We start from the raw sequence: 15,350 nt of genomic DNA, 5'->3' as shown, positions 1-15,350 counted from the left end.
AGAGACAGAGTGAAAGTGGGGGAGGGGCAGAGAGAGAGAGAGGGAGACACAATCCGAAGCAGGCTTCAGGCTCTGAACTCTCAGCACAGAGCCCAACATGGGGCTTGAACCCATGAACCGTGAGATCATCACCTGAGCTGAAGTCAGCGGCTCAACTGACTGAGCCACCCAGGCGCCCCAGGCGCCCCAGGCGCCCCAGGGAATAGAACTTGTAAACAGGATTAACTTCTTGTTCTCTGTGATTCCTAGAACTGGAGAACTGAGTTTACATGTGTGACATAGACAGAGTTCTCTGCATTTACAACTAGTATACATGTTCACCTAAATGTCTTAATGCATTACTCTTTTTACAGTTTTGTTGGAATATTTAGCATGCATACATATGAACACTTGGTAAGACCGTATCATGTTGTTCTAAAAAGCAGAAGATAGAAAAATCACTATAAGATTAACAATTAAATACATTTAAATAATACTCTATTAAATATAACTACTTATACACAGGAAGAACAATAAACCAATATTGTAGAGATTAGTTCAGTGCATCATCAACAGCTTTATAAAGAAGTGTTATTGTTCATAATGCTGTTTTAATGCAGTGTGGTAGACATTCACTTCATATTTCATAATGCTTCCACAATTTAAACATTTTATGCTGTTGTTATCAGATTTAACTACAAAATCCTGGACTAAATTATTTAGATTTTTATATCAAAAATGAGTATTTGCTGACATGATGAAGTTTTAGGAATTTTTCTTTATTTGGGGAATATCGTAAGTACAATCAGAAAACATTTACTTAGAATTCAGTTGGCTGTGTCTGAAAATATAGGGGCGCCTGGGTGGCGCAGTCGGTTAGGCGTCCGACTTCAGCCAGGTCACGATCTCGCGGTCCGGGAGTTCGAGCCCCGCGTCAGGCTCTGGGCTGATGGCTCAGAGCCTGGAGCCTGTTTCCGATTCTGTGTCTCCCTCTCTCTCTGTCCCTCCCCCGTTCATGCTCTGTCTCTCTCTGTCCCCAAAAAAATAAATAAACGTTGAAAATATAAAAAGTAGATTGCTAGAACCCAGTAAACTGCTTTTGCAGCTGTAATATAAAAGGAAACACGTAAAGAATTTGACACTTACATATATACAATGAATGCTACAAAAAAAAAAAAAACAACAACAACCACCATAATTTGGGCTTTCTAAAAAAAGACCTTTTTTGCCAAAGTCTAAATATAAACTCAGAGATTTACCATCAGATGAAACCAGTACAATAGCAGTATTGTTTCGTTAAAGGTGAGAGTAGTAAAAATATAACAACTTAAAATCAGGAAGTAATATCAATAGTTTATTACATAAATTTCTAACTCATACACTAACACTGTGCTCATTTAAGATTTTAAAACACTGACATCTTGTAGCATTAATAAAATTGTGTATAATCTCAAATTGAGTTTAAAAATTTATATACACTGTAACTGTAGTCTATTTTAAACCTAGAATTGGGTTTTATATATTATGGATAAAGTCCTGAATTCTATCAAATCTGGTTTGATTAATTAAGATTATTCTGCTGCTGCATGACTTTATTCATAGAAGCTAAAGATTTTAAGGTCAAACTCAAATTGATTTAACTATGAATTTATCATTTTAATCTGATGAATATTTGATATGACTAATATGGTAATTCCCATGCTATCCTTGGGCAGTAGTATGATGGTGTAAGAACCTGACTGTGGAGACTAAAGCTTGGCTCTGCCTCTGGGTGGCTTTGGTAAAAATGCTTAACGTCTGCGTGCCTTGGTTTTCTTGTAAAATGGCATTTATAACAGTTCTTGCTTGAAGACTTGTTACAAGAAGTAAATGAGTTAATATGGATGTATTACATATGGTATGTAATAATTTATTATTAAATAATTAAAATATAATGGGATCATTAGAGAGAGAGGAAATATCAGTGCCTAGGTACACATGACACTAATACAGTACTGTGTGTTAATTATACTGGAATTAAAATTTTTTTTAAAAAAAAGAGAGAATACTTCTGAAGAACAAACAATACCGTGACTTTGCCAAGAATATTTCTTAGGGAAAGGAAATGTTAATAATTTTGATGAAAGGATGATTACATATATGTAGATTCATCCAGAGTATTTCCTTGCTGAGTCATTGCAAACCGACCAATTAATAATTACTTTGATTCACTGGGGAAATAACACTACTAGAAATAATTAAAAGCATTTGGAACCAGAAGATGAATTTGCATTATCACTTCCCATACTGCGTATAAGAAGATGTTAAGGGGGTGCCTGGGTGGCTCAATCGGTTGAACGTCCGACGTCGCTCAGGTCACGATCTCGCGGTCCCTGAGTTCGAGCCCCACGTGGGGCTCTGGGTTGATGGCTCAGAGCCTGGAGCCTGCTTCCGATTCTGTGTCTCCCTCTGTCTCTGCCCCTCCCCTGTTCATGCTCTGTCTCTCTCTGTCTCAAAAATAAATAAACGTTAAAAAAATAAATAAATAAAAAAGATGTTAAGACATTATGACTTATATTATCTTAGAGCACAGAATTTATATATTTTAGGTGACAACAAGCAGCTTTGGTGCTAATTGTTTCACTTAGCGTTTGCCAAATCTATCACATTTTTTTTTTTTAATTTTTTTTTTTCAACTTTTATTTATTTTTGGGACAGAGAGAGACAGAGCATGAACGGGGGAGGGGCAGAGAGAGAGGGAGACACAGAATCGGAAACAGGCTCCAGGCTCTGAGCCATCAGCCCAGAGCCCGACGCGGGGCTCGAACTCACGGACCACGAGATCGTGACCTGGCTGAAGTCGGACGCTTAACCGACTGCGCCACCCAGGCGCCCCCAAATCTATCACATTTTTGATAAAATAAATTATTTTTCATTTGTTTCCTTTATACCCTTCCTTGGTCAAAAGTAAATACATGTTGAAGTGATATTTTTAAAATTTGAACTAAAGCATGTCAGTTTAGTATTTTAAAACTTACTTTCTATAGTTTCCAGTAAATTCTGTTTTTTGCTCTACATTTAGTCGTCACCTAATCCTTAATATAATAGGCCATTCATATCATGAAAGGCCTAAAAATAAATATTTTTGTCAGAGTCAGATGTATCAGATACTCAAATGAAGACATGTAATACAAAAAATAATAAAGCAAATAAAATTATTAGAATTAAGCTTTCAGCAAAGTTTGGCAGGACCTTGTCAGGGAGTGATACAGTTAATTCCATTACATTTTTCTTTTTCTGAGAACTCAGAGTGGCTGTATTTCCAGTTTGTTTTGTAGTTAAATTTGAGATTTTATCTGGGTTTTCCAAAAAGATACGGACAGAAATATTTTTATTTTTTAATGTTTATTTATTTTTGAAAAAGAGACAGAGTATAAGCGGGGGAGGGACAGAGAGAGAGGGAGACACAGAATCGGAAGGAGGCTCCAGGCTCCTAGCTGTCAGCACAGAGCCTGACGTGGGGCTTGAACTCATGAGCCATGAGATCATGACCTGCGCTAAAGTTGGATGCTTAACCCACTGAGCCACCCGGTGCCCCTGGACAGAAATCTCTCATCTTCTTTCAAACTCAGCCCTTTAAACATCCCATATAATTCGTAAGTTCTTTACAGAAAGAAAGAAAGAAAGAAAGAAAGAAAGAAAGAAAGAAAGAAAGGAAGGAAGGGAGGAAGGAAGGGAGGAAGAAAATAAATATCAGTGCCTGGTACAGAAAAAGTATATGTATTATTATTTGTTTTTGTATGTACTTGAAAGTTTTAGAAGTGCATGCCTAAAGTACATTAAAGATAATGGTATTCTGCAAGTTCTTCGGATATATTCAAAATTTCTCCAAATTAAAGTGTTACTAATTTTCTTCATTCCTTCATTGCACAGTATTTTTTTCTCATGTTTGTAGGCATTGGGAACAAAGTTACTGTCCTCATGGGGCTTATATTCGCATAGGCAGTCAGATGTTCTCACTTGAAACCCAGAAGAGGTCAGCTCCAGGGATGTGGATCTGGGCACACCAGCCCTCAAAGGGCAAGGAATTGAAATGATGTCTTGTTCAACTGTGTTCCTCCCAACATCTGGTCTAGTGTTTTATAAACAGTTGACACTCGGTAGATGTTGTTGGAATGAGTAGAATTCACCTTTTCTTAAAAGGGGTTAAACTGGCCCCTCCCTCTCTGGCCTTCCTATCTTTATGCCTCTAATTAAAACCTTCTTGGACCCTACATCCTTTTGCATCTGATGTGAATTTTCTCTTGGTTCATAAGAAATTACCACAAACTTAGCATTTTAAAACAGTTTTCTTTTATCATCCTCAAAATTGGTAAGTCAGGAGGCCATGCACAGCTTGGATGTGTTCTCTGCTCAGGGTCCCGCAAGTCGGCCATCAAGCAGACAAGTCTGCCATGTCAGCTAGGTTGCATTTTTATCCAGAGGCTGAAATAGGGAAGAATGCACCTTTGAACTCATTCGGGTTGTTAGCAGAATTCATTTCCTTGTGGCTGTGTGACTGAGGTCCCAGCTGCTTGCTGACTTTTGGCTGGAGACCACCCTTCCCTATAGGCGGCCTGCCCTTCCCTGTCACAGGGCCCCCTCCATGGTCAGTTCACAACATGGCTATTTGCTTCCTCCAAGCCAAAAGGAGAATCACTCCAGTTGGCCAGGATGGAATCTAATACAGAGTCACATGTCTATAGGTGTGACGGCCCGTTGCCTTTGCCATATTCTATTGGTTAGAAACAAGTCACATGTACTGCCTGTAGTCTGCCTACACAAGGGTGTGAACTCCAAGGGGTGGGATCTTTGAGGGTCACCACAAGAGTGTTCACCACACTCCCCAGATGGCTAAGTCCCTGTGATGCCTCACATACACAGCTCTATCTTATGACATTACTGTAGAACCCTCGACTATGCACCTGCCCTTGCTTGCTGTCTCCACTTCTAGCTATTTCATGGCGGGGACAATGCCCTGTTGTTTTCTCTCTATCTCTTTGCACCTAACATAAAACTTGGCACTTGGTTGGTCTCAGTGAACTTTTTCAGACAGCTTTATTGGGGTATAATTGTATAGTGAACTGTCAATAAGTGAATGAAGGTTAACATCGGGCTAACATATTGAAAATTTTGAAGCATTTGCTAATAATGTTTAAAGGAATAGTCTAGGGGCACTTGGGTGGCTTACTTGGTTGAGCATTCGACTTCAGCTCAGGTCATGATGTCACGGTTTGTGAGTTTGAGCCCCATATTGGGCTCTGTGCTGACAGCTTAGAGCCTGGGGCCTGCTTCGGTGTCTCCCTGCCTCTCTGCCCCTCCCCCACGTGTACTCTGTGTCTCTCCCTCGCAAAAATAAATAAAAATTAAAAAAAAAAATTTTTTACGTTAATCGGAAATAGTCTACTTGGAGTTGTACTATCCCTTCCTTCAAGACAACAATTGGCAAAATGGGTTAGAAAACAAAATAATATGATTATTTCTAGAGTTTGTAACTGAATGTTTTTTAGGATATGACTCCACGGTATACTGTGTTATCTAACTAGATTTATTTTTTTTCTTCTAGATGAGCAAGAGATAGTACAAAAACGTACTTTCACGAAATGGATCAACTCGCATCTGACCAAGGTAAAGGAAATTACCCAGAGTTCTATGTTTACTTGGTTGGAGCTGATAAATCACTGAATGCCAAGTGTAATAAAGGAATACTCTTGACGCTCTTGTCACTAATACTGGTCAATGATATTGGTGGTTCTGTCTTAACCATTGCCTACATGTGGCATTTGCTAACATTGCCTTTGAGAAGAAATGAATGGGCAGCTAGGGTCATGAGGTCAGTTCTTCATGTCAATGCTATGAATTCTGATGAAATATTTTGTTCAGTTATTTCTTCTGTAATAATGTGTATGTCATATGAAAAGGAGAATTTGTGAGGTGCCTGGGTGGCTCAGTTGGGTAAGCGTCCGACTCTTGATTTCAGCTCATGTCATGGTCTCACAGTTCGTGAGATTGAGCCCCATGTTTGAGTCTTTGCTGACAGCATGGAGCCTGCTTGGGATTCTCTCTCTCTCTCTCTCTCTCTCTCTCTCTGCACTCCCCCACTTATGCTCTCTCCCTCTCTCCCTCAAATAAACATTTGAAAAGGAAAAAAAGGAGAATTTGTGCTGAATTTTGGTTTCTTTTTTTAATTAATTTATTTAAATTCAAGTTAGTTAGCATACACTGTAATATTGGTTTCAGGAGTATAACCCAGTGATTCATCGGTCGCATATAACACCCAGTGTTCATCCCAACAAGTTCCCTCCTTAATGCCCATCACCCATTCAGCCAATTTCTTTTGGAACAGAAAGAAGCAAGGAGTGGTCTGTCCTGAGCAAAGAATTTAGTATGAGTAGATTATGACAGGATTTGGGTTCTCTTCTTAGGTGCCTTTAAAAAAAAGTTTTTTTTTAATGTTTATTTTTTTTAACGTTTTTTTTTTTTTTTTTTTTTTTTGAGACAGGGAGAGACAGAGCACGAACAGGGGAGGGTCAGAGAGAGGGAGACACAGAATCCGAAACAGGCTCCAGGCTCTGAGCTGTCAGCACAGAGCCCGATGCGGGACTCGAACTCACAGACCGAGAGATCATGACCTGAGCCGAAGTCGGCCGCTTAACCACTGAGCCACCCAGGCGCCCCAATGTTTATTTATTTTTGAGAGAGAGGGGGTGGGTGGGCAGGTAGGGGCAGAGAGAGAAAGACACACACAGAGAATCAGAAACAGGCTCGAGGCTCTAAGTTGTCAGCACAGAGCCCGATGCGGGGCTCAAACCCACAAACTACAAGATCATGACCTGAGCTGAAGCCCGATGCTCAGCCTACTGAGCCACCCAGGCGCTCCTCTTCTTAGGTGCTTTGATAGCCAAGTAACCGTGGTGTCAGGACACTAAAAAGACTAATCATTCTGAGATTATCCATACCAACATGAGGTTGTATCAGATGACTATGTATTTGCACATTGTAATGACTTTGAACATAAATGCTACTATAAAACAAATTCCAATATGGCTATACTACAATAAAATTAGTCTCATAAATATGCAGTTGAAAAAAACATGTGAACCAAAAAACATTGCATTTGTAAACGCAGACAATTGTGTGAATTCAGTTAATGGATCATTTGCTGCGAGTGGTACCTCCCTACAGTGTTCCAGGCATAACCCCATGAGCAGCTTTTGATCAGGGACTTCCCCAAAGCGTCTTTTACAGTTCAGAAGCAAACAAAGCATGGCGATTTATTGCGGTCCCATTGTACAAATTAACTGCTTACTGTGTGTCTAAGGTAGGCTTTGGAGAGAGGAAAACGTTGGTGAGACACTTTCCCAGGCCTTGAGAGGCTCACAATCCAGTTATGACAGAAGACTAAACAATGTGTCTGGATTTGGTAAACTGGGATTGTATCTCCTTTCATTGCTTTCCAGAAGCCCCTTGATGAGAAGAGAATTCTCTGACATAGTGGTTACCCCCGGAATCTGCCCTGTGAAAAGGCAGTAAATGCCTCCGGGGGCTCATTTTCTCAGGTCTTGGCTGGTGCCAGCCCGTCATTACTTTGCTACAGAGTTGTCATCAATTGGGGAAGATTATTCTTTTTCAAAAATGAAAATAGAGTTATTGTTTTTCTTCATATTGTTAAAAAAGTTACACGCTAACTGTAATAGTAATAACAACCCTCTTACAGTGTAAAGAAAGTAGAAATCAGCTCACATCTCACGATCTTCACCTTAAATCATCACCATCACATTGATCACCGTTTTTCTACACTGTTTTTTTTTTTTAGAGACAGGGAGAGACAGAGCATGAACAGGGGAGGGTCAGAGAGAGGGAGACACAGAATCCAAAACAGGCTCCAGGCTCTGAGCTGCCAGCACAGAGCCCGACGCGGGACTCGAACTCACAGACCGAGAGATGGACACTCACAATTTCACAGAAATGATTTGCAGGATACTGCTGTGTATGCCTCTGTTTCACTCAGCCCATATTTCCGTGTTAGTGGATACGGAGCTATGTAATAATTTTAATGGCTGAATAATATTTTATTAAAAATATAATTACTTATTATAAATCATAAATTAGCCTGTAGCCTATTGATGGTCATTTAAGTGGTTTTCAATTGTTTAATGTTATATACAGTACTACACTTAATGTCCTTGGGCATATATCTTTGTACACTTGTGTGATTTTTCTACTTAAGATACATTTTCAGAAGTGGGTCAATAGTCCTCAGGTATACATGTTTGCAATTTTAACATATACCAAGAGCGTATACAAATGCCCATTTCCTTACACTATTAGCCTTCTTGGAGGTTAACAGTGTTTCCTAATCTAATTGGCAAAAATATTTATTTATAAATATTTATAATTATAAATTATAAGTTACAATTTATAATTAACTTTTTGAGATTTTTAAAAATAGGACTTGAGGGACACCTGGGGGGCTCATCGATTAAGAGCCCGACTTTGGCTCAGGTCTCGATCTCACGGTTTGTGGGTTCGAGTCCCGCACTGGGCTCTGTGCTAACAACTCAGAGTCTGGAACCTGCTTTGGATTCTGTGTCTCCCTCTCTCTCTCTGCCCCTCTTCCACTTGTGCACTCTCTCTCTCTCTCTCTCTCTCTCAAAATTAAATAAACATAAGAAATTATTTTTGAATAGGAGTTGAATATCTTTGTGAAAGTTTTTCAAGTAGAATCCTTGGGATACACTCATCTATATACTGAATACTTAAAAAGAGGGGAAATCCGAATGTATGCCATGGTGCACAGTATATGAAGGGCCTTTGTGAAGGGACTAAATGCCAAGAGCTTGTTTTCAAATATCATTGTTTTACCATTGCTCCAAGTTACTTCACATAGTTACGTGATAACTGGTTATTGGACTAGGCTCTACCAATGTGCATTTTTTTTCCATTCTGTTTTCCTGCCCTGCTTTGTAAGCACCCCCCCCCCCTGCAATTTCCCGTCTAAATATCTATAGTCCTACCTTTACTGGGTAGTGTCAGCCTTTCTCATTCATGAAGTCATTTCTTTTTTTTTTTTTTTTTAATTTTTTTTTTCAACGTTTATTTATTTTTGGGACAGAGAGAGACAGAGCATGAACAGGGGAGGGGCAGAGAGAGAGGGAGACACAGAATCGGAAACAGGCTCCAGGCTCTGAGCCATCAGCCCAGAGCCCGATGCGGGGCTCGAACTCACGGACCGCGAGATCGTGACCTGGCTGAAGTCGGACGCTTAACCGACTGCGCCACCCAGGCGCCCCATGAAGTCATTTCTGACCACAGGCGAAGCAGTGAGGCTGTCTGTCCCCTAGCAAACGCTCCAAGCGTGGTAGCCTTGCCCCTGCACCCCTCCTCCAGTGCCTCCCCCCTGCCTTCTCTGGTTTTCCTGCCTGTAGTGCAGTAGAGTGCAAAGTCTTAGCCCTTCTCCAGAACCTGTAGCATAGGTGGAGAAGTTTAGTATGTCTTAAAATTATTTTGAACTGTATACCTCGCCTTGCCAACACCCGTGTAAAGTCTTTAAGGCATATGCTAATTCTCAGAATTTCTTTATAAATCTTAATAGCTCTAAGCACAGTGCTGCGTACCAGACAGAGGTGATTAATACACCAGCAGCAAAGAGTCTATCTTTTCTTATTTTGTTAGAATCGTAAGGCTATCACCTGGGGAAAATGATAATCCCTGGTATTGGGCCAAGTGTTTTACACAGGTTATTTTATTGCACACATCTTCATATACTTCGTAGTTGGTGCTGCTGAGATTTTAATCCAGACCTGAATCTACAGTCCACGTGCTTTCCTGACTTTACACATTTTTACATCAATGGTATTGTTTTGAAAACCCCAGAAACTTATTACTTCCACAACTGCTCCATTATTATCTTATGTAATGGAGATTTTTTTGTTTGTTTTTTTCTCTTCTGTATTTTGATTTCTTTCTTTCCTGAGTCATCTTGAAAAAAGAAAACTGAAGCATAAGGATGATACGTATACTTGCCATCCTGAATTTATTTATACCGCCATTGTAGTACCTTGCCAAACGCAGCTAAAACACTCAAATTCATTTGAGAATATATTCCTTTCTGGACTCACTTATATTTGGAAAACATTTTGAAAATCAAATCTGACCCATGACCCTGCCTTGGCAGAGGTTTAGAGTATCTATGTGTAGAGTCAATGTTTGTCTGCATTTGTCTTAGCAACTAATCACATGATTCCCAACTCATTCCTTTCTCTTTCCCATCCTTTGCCCACCTTTGTCCCTTTTTGAGTGTTCCACTTCCAGCCCTTTCTCATTCCCCCACCCACCTGTCTCCTATCCCTGCACCATCTCGATCTTTCTGTCCCATCTCTTCCTCCGTTATACCTCCAAGCAACCCCCTTACTGTCTCTATCTTAATTTCCCCATTCCTATCTTTATCCCCATTTCCATCTCTGTCTGGACCCTAAACCCTGCAAAAACACATGCAACCTGCGTATCTTGGGCTTCACAGTCTCCCTGAGGTCACCTTTACTTGTACACCCAAACTGAAATGGCAGCACACACTTCCCAATCCATTGCAATGGGCTCCCTTCGGAGAATGTTAATATCTCACTTGCAACAGAAAAAAAGGTCAACTTCGTATCTTTGATCTGACTCCTGAATCAGGACATTGTGTCACTTTTCGAACTGCTGCATGGTAAGACTTGCTCCCCAAGCCATTCTGTGATGCCTGAGCGTGCTTGGTCCTATCACTCTAGCACCTTATGGACGTGGAACCCAGGCACGCATGTGGACACACACGTACACGTACAACTGTGGTCAGCTAAGCTTTCGCAGAAGTTTTTGTTATGCTGACGGTCTTATCACGTCTCTTGTGAAAGCAGCTTCTTGAGTTTTCGGTCCTTGGCTCCCCATCACCAATTAGCAACACCCAGGCTTTCAGTCACAGGGAAGGCCATACTCAGGCTACAAACATTTCTCACTAGAAAAAATAGCCCACAGATAAGCAACTTGACGTCTCAATGTCTTTTTTTTAATCCACCAGAGCTTTTTGAAACACCCTTTCTCTCTTTCTTCTTGGTTATTAAATAATCAAGGTAGTGGCTTATACTACAACTAAGAGATAGTCTACTCCCAGCATGGAGACCTGAATTCTGTCGGCTTTGAAAGAACTGGGTCCCTTGTAGTTTGTTGGATCAGATTGAGTCTGGTTTGATGTGTTGTTTGTGTGTTTGCTTGTTTACTTTGTCCAACAAATATGCAACAAATTTAGACCCTGTGTTAGTCAGCTCGGGCTTTTATAACAAAATACTGTAGACTGGGGGGACTTAAAGAACAAACATTTATTCCTCATAGTTCTGAGCCTGAGAAGACCAAGATCACATGCCAACAAGGTGAGAGTCCTCTTCCTGGCTGTGTCCTCACCTGGCAGAGAGAGAGGGAACTCTGGTCTTTTTTCCTCTTCTCATAAGGACACTGGTCCCATCCTGGGGGCATCATCTCATGACCTCATCCACATGTAATTCCTTCATAAAGCCCCCTCTTCCTCTACTATCACACTAGAGGCTTCAACATGGATTTGGGGGACACTCAAACATTTAGTCCATAGCAGGCCCCAAGTTCATTCTGAGGTCTGGCTTGAAGCACACGAGTATTTCTTCCCAATTTATAATAAAGGAATGGGAACTCAATCCCGGCATGATGACATGAACGAGCTTGTCTCCCCTTTCATTTCATTCATTTCAATCCCTGTAGTGCATAGCTCTGTGCTTTGGGTTCATTTCATATCATCTCAGAGCCAAACTACTTAAAAGAGTTAAAATGCATTTTATTCCTATGTTGTGTTTGTTCCCCCTACAATTTTCTGTTGAAATCTACCAATAAAGGTGAGAAAATGACCCAGGTTGAAAATACTTTTTGTGCTAGTAACCAAGATACTAGTCTTGTTTCACCTATTTATTATGGTACATAATGTGCCAAGTTATTTTATCTCTAAGAACAAGAAAGGAGAAAATTGCTAAGTTGGGAGGAAAAAAAAAAGAGTTTCAACTTTTTCCCAGAATGCAAGTTGTAAATATTTTGCAGGATGTCAGTTGTCTGAGAGTATTTGCATAGTAGTCATGGGAATGTTTGTGGATTTAAACTGGAATGGTAGGGGCACCTGAGTGGCTCAGTCAGTTGAGCATTGGACTCTTGATTTCTGCTCTGGTAATGATCCTAAGGACCTGGGATTGAGCCCCACTTTGGGCTCTGTGCTGAATGTGGAGCTTGCTTAAGATTCTCTCTCTCTCTCTCTCTCTCTCTCTCTCTCTCTCTCTCTCTCTCCCTCTTTCTCTCTCTCTCCCCCCCCATCTTCTGCCCCCTCCCTCCTTGTGCTTTCTCTCTCGTTTTCAAAAATAAAAAATAGAAACAAACAAACAGGAACTGTAAACCATTTCATCCATTTGTAAAACAGGAACTGTAAACCATTTCCAATTTTTTGGAAATTGACCATTTCCAGAAATAGCTTTAATAATCACTTGTGTCAGGTTTTAAGAGCTAGAATGTTGAATTGAGAAGTAGAAAAATCGATTCTTTTCTCCTAAGGTCATTCAATCTTTGGTGCATTAGGACATGTCCAAAAGATTTTTCATGGAGATGCATTTGGGGAAGGTTTTTAATGGGAGAATTTTAATTTTGTTCTTGGCTGCTTTGCCCAGTTGCAAATTAACAAACTATTTCCTTCTAATTAAATAAAATGATAAACTCTTTTACTGATGGCATTCTATTCTATTGTAACAATTCTTTATAAATATTATGACAGCAGTGTGAAGAGAGAGGGTGCTTATAAGTAAGAGAGCAATCTGTTTTCAAATGAATACTTTTCTTTTTTGTTTTAATTTTTTTTTAAGTTTATTTATTTTTGACAGAGACAGAGTGCGAGCATGAGCTGGGGAGGTGCAGAGAGAGAGAGGGAGACACAGAATCTGAAGCAGGCTCCAGGCTCCAAGCTGTCAGCACAGAGCCTGACGTGGGGCTTGAACTCACGAACTGTGAGATCATGACCTGGGCTGAAGTCGGACACTTAACCGACTGAGCCACCCAGGTGCCCCAAATAAATACTTTTCTTAAAATAAAAACCTTACTGAATCAGGGAAAAAAGCCTCAAGAATCTTCTGTGTATATGTGTTTTATGCCATTGTTAGTACACAGATGTAGCTTATTCAAACTTGTGGATATAATTATCAGTTCATTTTTTTTTATGTTTGCTTTGTTTTCAAATGGAAGTCTTTATGCTTCTACAATTATGCAAAACATTGCAAATCAGAAATTGTCAATATAATGTAATGTAACATTAACAAAAATTAGTGGGTTGCATTTATTTTATATCCCTGACAATTCCTTTTGAGAATGGGGTTTCATCAGACATGGACTTTATCATTTTCTTCCTTTTCAGAAAGATACCAGACTCTTTCTTTCTCCTTTCAAAGAAAGTATTTGTTTTTTACTTTTTAAATTAGCAATTAGCAATCACTCCATATTGATTTTGAGTAATGTTTTTTTTTTTTTTTTAGTGTTTATTCATTTTTTGAGAAAGGGAGAGAGTGGGGGAGGGGCAGAGAGAGAGGGAGACACAAAATCCAAAACAGGCTCCAGGCTCTGAGCTGTCAGCACAGAGCCCAATGTGGGGCTTGAACTCAGGATCCGTGAGATTGTCACCTGAGCCAAAGTCGGGCGCTTCACCGACTGAGCCACCTGGGCGCCCTGATTTTGAGCAATGTTTTTTTTTAAAGTTAAGTCCTGATTTAGTTCTAGCTTCTCATCACTCATTGCTAAAAATATTTCTAAGTTGCGGGCTACCATTTGTTGAACTTTTACCATGTGCCCGTCACTATGCCTTAGCGAATTTGTCTTTTATTTAGTCTTCACTACAAGAATCAAATATGAGTATTGTTTGCTACATCATACAGATCATAACCAAAGTTAAGAGCTAGTTAATAAATTCAAGGTCACATAAGTAGATGAAAAACCAGATTTTAACCCCACACCTCTGAAGTTTGGGCATTAACCGTTGTGTTATATACTCTCATGCTTCAATTGTTTATTTAGCTCTTTATGCAGAAGATACTTTTTAAGCACCTGTCATACACCAGGGGTTGTGGGTACAGTGGTGAACAGCCCAGTTGTACATGCCTTTCTGGAACTGATAGTGTCACAGAAGAAACAAACAATTACAGCAAAGCGTGTGTTGGTAAATGCTATGCAAGGGGAGGTGCCAGGGTCTGCAAGCGTAAGCAGTGACACAGGAAACCTGAAGGAAGGCATCAAAATAGAATTTCAGAGACAGGAACATTTAAACTAGGGCCTGAGAAATGCCTTGGGATTGGATACGTGAAGGAACCAATGTTTTTAAAAGTTGAGAGGTGAGAAAGAGCATGGTCCAGTAAAGGAAATGGAAGAAGTTTAGAGTGCCTGAAAATATGGCTCCAGGAGTGGATTGGCAACAGAGAAAACTAAGAATTGGTCAAAGGCCAGTCATTAAGAGAACTTGGACTGTGTTATGGGCAGTGGGAGACATTAAAGAATCTTAGCCAGGGGGCGCCTGGGTGGCGCAGTCGGTTAAGCGTCCGACTTCAGCCAGGTCACGATCTCGCGGTCCGGGAGTTCGAGCCCCGCGTCGGGCTCTGGGCTGATGGCTCAGAGCCTGGAGCCTGTTTCTGATTCTGTGTCTCCCTCTCTCTCTGCCCCTCCCCCGTTCATGCTCTGTCTCTCTCTGTCCCAAAAATAAACAAACATTGAAAAAAAAAATTAAAAAAAAAAAAAAAGAATCTTAGCCAGGAAAATTAAATGATCGCTTTGTCTCTGAACACCTCGGTCTCTCTCTCTCTCTCTCTCGCTCTCTCTCTCTGTCATAAATTAGAGCACGAGCAAGTGACATTAGAGGTGGAGTAGGAGAAACGTAGACACATTGAAAGGTATGTAGGAGTAGACTCAGTAATTAATCAGAATCTTGGAGAAGAAAGAGTCAAGAATGACATGTAGATTTCTGATACGAGCAAATGATTAAGATCATTCACATACATAGAGAATACAATGGGCTTGGGGGAAAGCTAGTAGTCCAGTTTTAGACAGAGAAATTACTCAGTAGAGATAAACCCATTTGATTTGGCAGTTAGGAAGTCATTGGCCGCCATGGGGAGTAGCCATGTTGTAACAGAAATCAGACTGGCAAATTGATGAGTAAATGAGAGAGAAGGATGTTAGGACACTGAATGTACATTACTTATTCGTGTGCTAGAGCATCAGCTAAAACAGAACATGGGGTTTGGTAAGAGCTGTCTTAATAAGGGGTAATTTTAAGG

General features: G+C 40.3%; 1 protein-coding gene across 21 annotated transcripts in view; it reads left to right on the top strand.

Annotated features, from left to right (window-relative positions):
* SYNE1 (spectrin repeat containing nuclear envelope protein 1) overlaps positions 1–15,350 on the top strand; it is a 482,603-nt gene that overhangs the window by 77,193 nt on the left and 390,060 nt on the right. For all 21 annotated transcript variants that reach the window (XR_006717653.1, XM_045500062.1, XM_045500061.1 and 18 more), the window contains one exon: positions 5,564–5,625. Coding sequence is in view for 20 of the 21 variants with exons in the window: in XM_045500062.1 (XP_045356018.1) it covers positions 5,564–5,625 (62 nt within the window). In the remaining variant the exon portion in view is untranslated. The remainder of the gene's footprint in view (positions 1–5,563; positions 5,626–15,350) is intronic.

This window comes from Leopardus geoffroyi, chromosome B2 (genome assembly GCF_018350155.1).
Source record: "Leopardus geoffroyi isolate Oge1 chromosome B2, O.geoffroyi_Oge1_pat1.0, whole genome shotgun sequence".
Classification (NCBI taxonomy): domain Eukaryota; kingdom Metazoa; phylum Chordata; class Mammalia; order Carnivora; family Felidae; genus Leopardus; species Leopardus geoffroyi.
This window is presented reverse-complemented; position numbering and strand designations above follow the sequence as displayed.